This window comes from Anolis sagrei, chromosome 5 (genome assembly GCF_037176765.1).
Source record: "Anolis sagrei isolate rAnoSag1 chromosome 5, rAnoSag1.mat, whole genome shotgun sequence".
NCBI lineage: Eukaryota > Metazoa > Chordata > Lepidosauria > Squamata > Dactyloidae > Anolis > Anolis sagrei.
Genome location: NC_090025.1, coordinates 98271985 through 98279005, shown reverse-complemented (window position 1 = coordinate 98279005; position 7021 = coordinate 98271985). Strand labels below are relative to the sequence as shown.

The following is a 7021-nucleotide window of genomic DNA, read 5'->3' as shown; positions in this document are numbered from 1 at the left end:
GTCTAGATCACTCCATGGGTTGATGCCATATGAGGAATGATGAGGAGAGGCCCGGATCTGGGGCAAGCGGGACAGATCTCTGCCCCGGGAAGGGAAGGGAAGGGATTACCTTGGTGGAACTGGAGGTGGAGGGCAGCTGGGCCTTCCTCTTTCACTGGAGGCGGACGGGACAGGGTCGGATAGGTGAGGGCCACCTTCAGTAGGGGTAAAGAAGGCCTCAGCCAGGCAGGCGCCCTCCTCCCTCAGTTGTCAGCTGCAGCAGCCAGCAATCAGTACATCATGGATTGTCACTTATCGTGGGTGTTCCTGGAACAGAACACCTGCGATAAGTGAGGGAACACCTTACTGAACACCAGTAGAAGTCCTCCTTTCCTCCATGTGGGTGTGACTTTTTCTTCTCATGGCCATATTGTGAGTCTAGATCACTCCATGGATTGATGCCATATGAGGAATGATGAGGAGAGGCCTGGATCTGGGGCAAGCGGGACAGAGCTCTACCCCGGGAAGGGAAGGGATGACCTTGGTGGAACTGGAGGTGGAGGGCAGCTGGGCCTTGCTCTTCCACTGGAGGCAGAGGGGACAGGTTCGGATAGTTGAGAGCCACCTTCAGTAAGGGTAAAGAGGGCCTCAGCCGGGCAGGCGCCCTCCTCCCTCAGTCTCCAGCAGCAGCAGCAGCCAGAAACCTCTACATTACGGATTTTCACTTAACACGGGTGTTCCTGGAACAAAACACCCGCGATAAGTGAGGGAACACTGTACAGAACACCAGTAGAAGTCCTCCTTTCCTCAATGTGGGTGTGACCTTTTCTTCTCATGGCCATATTGTGAGTCTAGATCACTCAATGGGTTTATGCCATATGAGGAATGATGAGGAGAGGCCCGGATCTGGGGCAAGTGGAACAGGGCTCTGCCCCGGGAAGGGAAGGGATGACCTTGGTGGAGCTGGAGGTGGAGGGCAGCTGGGCCTTGCTCCTTCACTGGAGGTGGAAGGACAGGGTCAGGTGGACGAGGGCCACCTTCGGTAAGGGTAAAGAAGGCCTCAGCCAGGCAGGCGCTCTCCTCCCTCAGTTGTCAGCAGCAACAGCAGCCAGGAATCCCTACATCACGGATTTTAACTTATCGTGGGTATTCCTGAAACAGAACACCCACAATAAGTGAGGGAACACTGTACTGAGCACCAGTAGAAGTCCCTCTTTCCTCCATGTGGGTATGACTTTTTCTTCTCATGGCCATATTGTGAGTCAAGATCATCCATGGGTTGATGCTATAACAATGGATGTACTTCCCCCTTCAAACCACATTGATAATGATTCCACCAGGGAAGGCAACTGCATATGACCTCAAGTCATTCAGCATGTGTTGCTTCACAATATAAATACAAAGTAAAAAATTCTACTGAAGTTTGACAGGTCTCACTGCAGCTCTCAGAATGAAATCTCTTCTGTGTATCTAAGGATAAACAGTTTCTTTTGTCATTGGGTGTCCATCACTGCTTATTTTAATGAGGATGACAAAACAAAATGAAAGGAGAGAGTTACTGTGTAATCTAAAATAGTAGATTCTTTGTTCTGCTGTGATGCAGTATCATGTATATCATCCAAGCTACAACCCTGGCTTCTCATGTTGTGGGACATAGATGCTCTTACATGCCGCACTTTCAATTTCATCAGAAATTATTTCTGAAACATGTCCATTAGCTGTTAGTTAACAGTTTAGACACAGTCCAAGTGACAAACGGGTCTCAGAAACTTAATATTCAAGAAGCAAGGGGGGAAATCGGGTTGTGTAATTTTTTCCTTTTGTTTTTACTGAAGAAGAACAAATACCCCAAATTAGACACATTTGGGCAACGATTCTCCAGCCCTTCTAGAAAAGTACAAAACATTTGCAAGTGAAGAATTTTTTTTGTATGCTCTGTGTGTGTGTGTTTGGCAGTCTAGCTGGATCCATAGTTTAAAACATATACTTGATGCTCAGTTTTTCTGCCATGATTGGAATAATTACTGCTTGGCAACCATTTATCCAGTCCAAGAAATGCCTGAATGTCTAATTTCCCACCCCTAAAAATAAAGCTCGGAAGAAAGGTTTTGATTGCATGTTTTTTTTTAAAAAAAAAAACAACACCCAGAAGGTATACATGGAAGATAGCTTTTCGTCGCTGTTCTTGTCATTGTAATAGCATAAATACACAACTGAAAGGGTTTCCAAATGGTTGCTGTTCACATCATCACAGTATAGCCTTTTTATAGTATTAAGGAACTAAAGATGCTGTCAAGAATTGTCTGGAGTAGTAAATTAGGACAATAGGATACACATAGTACATCTTTTTTTGTAATTCTATGCATAGTGATAGAAATTCTTAATATTGCCTTGCAAAGTGTGTCCGACTACTAGGTAGAGGTAATGGACTGGAAGAGTACTGGCTTGGGCACGCCCAAAATTCAAGGCTGAGGGAAACCAGGAACTTTCTAATCAATAGCTTGGATTCTTTTGCCATACCTCTGTCATCATACAACCCATGCATTGGGCCAGAGCTTTACATCTCCCATAGAGGACACAGGGCACCCTCTGTTTGAGGGAGGAGGAGGAGAAGTCATTTGTAGGTGCTGTGGTGTAGGGGTGTACAAATCCATTCTGTTTTCATTCTGTTTTTGTTTCAAATTTTGCCCCCCCCCCCCCCCAATTCTGTTTTCGGGAAGATTCCAGGAGATTAGGAGGGCGGACCATTCGGATTCGGAATTCGGAATCCTGAGCTCCATTTCTGTTTTGGGAAGAATCTTCCCAAAAACAGAATGGGGATGGGAACTGAAAACACAACTGATTCTGTGCTCCCACACCTACTGGGGAGAAATAAGAAGAGCCACAATTGCCATTTGACAGCTATACCAACTCAACACTTTATTTATCCCTAAACGAACTTATCCCTAAATGAACAAACAAACAAACACATGCACATATACATGGCAAACATTCAATGACATAGACACACAAGATATATAGACAGACACACAGAGGCTATTTAGCATTCCAGCTTTATGAGGGTATGCTCGAATTCCGGCCACTGGGGGAGCTGTTGCTTCACCATCCACTTGTGACACTGATGGAGTACTTCCTCATTCTTTTACACACTGCTGGAGATTTTTATGGCGTCGTAAATTAGTTACATTAGCCTCCCCGCATAAAGCAGTACCTAAATTTCCTACTTCACAGATGCAACCGTCTTTCAGGCTGCAAAAGTTGACAGCAAGCTAGACAAATGGTCAGGTATTTACTCCAACCTGGGCTGGCTTCAAACTTATGACCTTTTGGTTAGTAGTGATTTTAATGCAGCTAACTCTTTACTAGCTGATTCTGTGCTGTTTTGCACACATTTACTGGGGAGCAATAAGAAGAGCCACAATTGCCATTTGACAGCTATACCAACTCACCACTCTGTCTGTCTGTCTGTCTGTCTGTCTGTTTGTTTGTTTGTTTGTTTACAATATTTATATTCCACCCTTCTCACCCTGCAGGGGGCCCAGGGTGGATTACAATGTACATATACATGGCAAACATTCAGTGACATAGACACACAAGATATATAGACAGACACACAGAGGCTATTTAACATTCCACTTCACGACAGTATGCTCGAATTCCAGCCACTAGGGGAGCTGTCGCTTCACCATCCATTTACGATACTGATGGAGTACTTCCTCATTCTTTTGCACACTGCTGGAGATTTTTATGGTGTCGTAAATTACTTAAATTAGCCTCCCCGCATAAAGCGGTAATTAAATTTCCTACTTGACAGATGCAACTGTCTTTTGGGCTGCAAAGGTTGACAGCATGCTAGACAAATGGTCAGGTATTTACTCCAACCTGGGTTGGCTTCGAACTCATGACCTTTTGGTCAGTAGTGATTTTAATGCAGCTGACTCTTTACCAGCTGATTCTGTGCTGTTTTGCACACACCTACTGGGGAGCAATAAGAAGAGCCACAATTGCCATTTGATATCTATACCAACTCACCACTCTATCTGTCTGTCTGTCTGTCTGTCTGTTTGTTTATTTACAATATTTATATTCCACCCTTCTAACCCTGCAGGGGACTCAGGATGGATTACAATGCACATATACATGGTAAACATTCAATGACACAAACACACAACATATATAGACAGACACACAGAGGCTATTTAGCATTCCAGCTTTATGAGGGTATGCTCGAATTCCGGCCATTGGGGGAGCTGTTGCTTCACCATCCCCTTGTGACACTGATGGAGTACTTCCTCATTCTTTTGCACACTGCTGGAGATTTTTATGGTGTCATAAATTAGTTAAATTAGCCTCCCCCCACAGCCCAGTCCTATTACCATGCTCTGCACCAAATTCAATAATAACATCCTAATATAGGCCATTGTAGGATTACAATCATGATCGCCCAAACTAAGGCATTCATGAACTACTAGGTATACTTGCGTATAACTCAAAGAATTTTAGGCAAAAATTGTCCTCAAAATCCTGGGTTGATTTAGCCACTAGTTATTGTAAGTACTATACCTTAACTCTTATGAGATAAGAACTATCCCTTTCTCAGAGTGGGATGGCTAAAGGCAGAAGCTTAAACTATTCTGGTGGAACTTAAAAGAAACACAGACCTTTCTGATCTGTCCACAATGATGCTAGTTCTGGCCTTTTAGAATGCATGGATGGGAAAATGGTGGCGGTTGTCAGGGTGGTTGACCACCCTCTCCATGAAATGATCCTCAACTTATCCATGGGTGATGCTAGAAGCCATAATTTTGACCCTCAAATCTGCCCTTGACATATACACGAGGTTGAGTTATATACGAGTATTTATGGTAAATAATGTATTCACACCTTAAGATCCATTGCTGCAATGTGGACTGCTAATGAGACGCAACTCCACCACCACAAGAACCTGAAACTTGGTTGACTCCCCAATAAGACAACATCCTTAATAGTCTGCATTTGGCTAATAGGGTCACAAGTAGCTAGATTTGTGTACTAATTAATTATATTAATGTGTACTTATGTATTGATTGTACTTTAACAGGAAAACTAATCTGAAAATCTTTCTTTTAGAGAGAAATACCGTGAGTGTTCCCAGGAATTCCACAAGGCCTTTTTGCTACAGGATAAAACCAGAGAAGGCTACATATCAGTAGGCGACCTGCGTAAGATGCTGGAAGACTTTAACTGTTACCTCGGCTATGAACAGTATAGTGAACTTCTATACAGGTTGTTATAATTGTCATAATTGTAATGAATCTATCTTAATTGATTAAGTGCATCTAATGCAAATATACATATAATACTGTTCAAAATAAGAACTTTGTACAGAAAGCATCAGACTTCTAGTGTGAAGAAAAAGGCAGGAAGCAAACCCAAGGCACCTGTTAAAAATGAACAACATATTGTCGAAGGCTTTCATGGCCAGAATGACTGGGTTGTTGTAGGTTTTTTCGGGCTGTATGGCCATAGTCTAGAGGCATTCTCTCCTGACGTTTCGCCTGCATCTATGGCAAGCATCCTCAGAGGTAGTGAGGTCTGTTGGAACAAGGAAAAAGGGTTTATATATCTGTGGAATGACCAGGGTGGGACAAAGGACTCTTGTCTGCTGGAGCTAGGTGTGACTGTTTCAACTGACTGTCTTGATTAGCATACAATGGGCTGTCTGTGCCTGGAGCAAATTTTTGTCGAGAGGTAATTAGATGTCCCTGCCTGGTTCCTCTCTGTTGTTGTGCTGTTGCAATTTTAGAGTTTTTTAATACTGGTAGTCAGATTTTGTTCATTTTCATGGTTTCCTCCTTTCTGTTGAAATTGTCCACATGCTTGTGGATTTCAATGGCTTCTCTGTGTAGTCTGACATGGTGGTTGTTGGTGTGGTCCAGCATTTCTGTGTTCTCAAATAAAATGCTGTGTCCAGGTTGGTTCATCAGGTGCTCTGCTATGGCTGACTTCTCTGGTTGAAGTAGTCTGCAGTGCCTTTCATGTTCCTTGATTCGTGTTTGGGCAATGCTCCATTTGGTGGTCCCTATGTAGACTTGTCCACAGCTGCATGGTACACGGTAGACTCCTGCACGGTAGACTCCTGCCATAGATGCAGGCGAAATGTCAGGAGAGAATGCCTCTAGACAGGCCCGTAGCCAGGATTTTGATTCTAGGGGGGGGGGGCTGAGTCTGATTCGGGGGGGGGGGGTGACTCTGAGTGAAAGAGGGTCTACCCTAGCAAACCTTTTGTATCGTTACCCCAATACCCCCATGCATATGAGATATATTGAGCATGGTGATCCGATCATGATATAAATAGACATAACAGTTTAAATAATGTACTGGTAAGACCTTTTCGCGGACCACCATGAGAATTTCGGGGGGGGGGGGGGGGGCTGAAGCCCAAAAAGCTGCCACACCCCCCCCCCCCCCCCCGGGTACATGCCTGCCTCTAGACCATGGCCATACAGCACGAAAAAACCTACAACAACCCAATGAACAACATGTTTAATTTTTTTATATACCAAAGAAACCTTAACACGTCGCTTATGTGAGAGTGTAGCATTCAGTAAAATTACGTTCCCCTCTAAAAAAAAACCCTCTTTCATGAGGAGGAGACTTCACAAAGGGAAGCGAAACCTAAACAAAATCTTTTCACTCCACCTATTAATTGTGTGATTAAGTTCCCTTGAATTAAGCCTCTAATAAGAATTTTTTTCTGCCTGCTCTTTTCCTCAAAGACTTTTTGATGATAAACACTTCTATTCATTGTAATTTTCTGCAGACTGGGTCTTTTCCAGATCGAAAGGAGTCTTTTCTCTCTCTCCCCCCCCCCCCCCCCCATCCTGCCTTAAATAATGGAGTAGATTAGCATATGCATTTGGTTCTATTACTAAAATTTTAATACCAACTTGGCAATTTATTCCTCCGCTGAAGTGTGTTGATTATTTCCTTTTCCACTGAGCCTCTAACATCTGAGCCAGCTTGACTCAGGCTAATGTGTGGCTTCGAGTGATCTGCAGCT

At 43.8% G+C, this 7021-nt stretch overlaps 1 protein-coding gene across 1 annotated transcript in view; it reads left to right on the top strand.

Annotated features, from left to right (window-relative positions):
- The window catches only part of EFCAB6 (EF-hand calcium binding domain 6), a 195047-nt gene that overhangs the window by 143827 nt on the left and 44199 nt on the right, over positions 1 to 7021 (top strand). The window contains exon 22 of the mRNA XM_060778167.2: positions 5089 to 5244. Within this exon, the coding sequence (XP_060634150.2) occupies positions 5089 to 5244 (156 nt within the window). The remainder of the gene's footprint in view (positions 1 to 5088; positions 5245 to 7021) is intronic.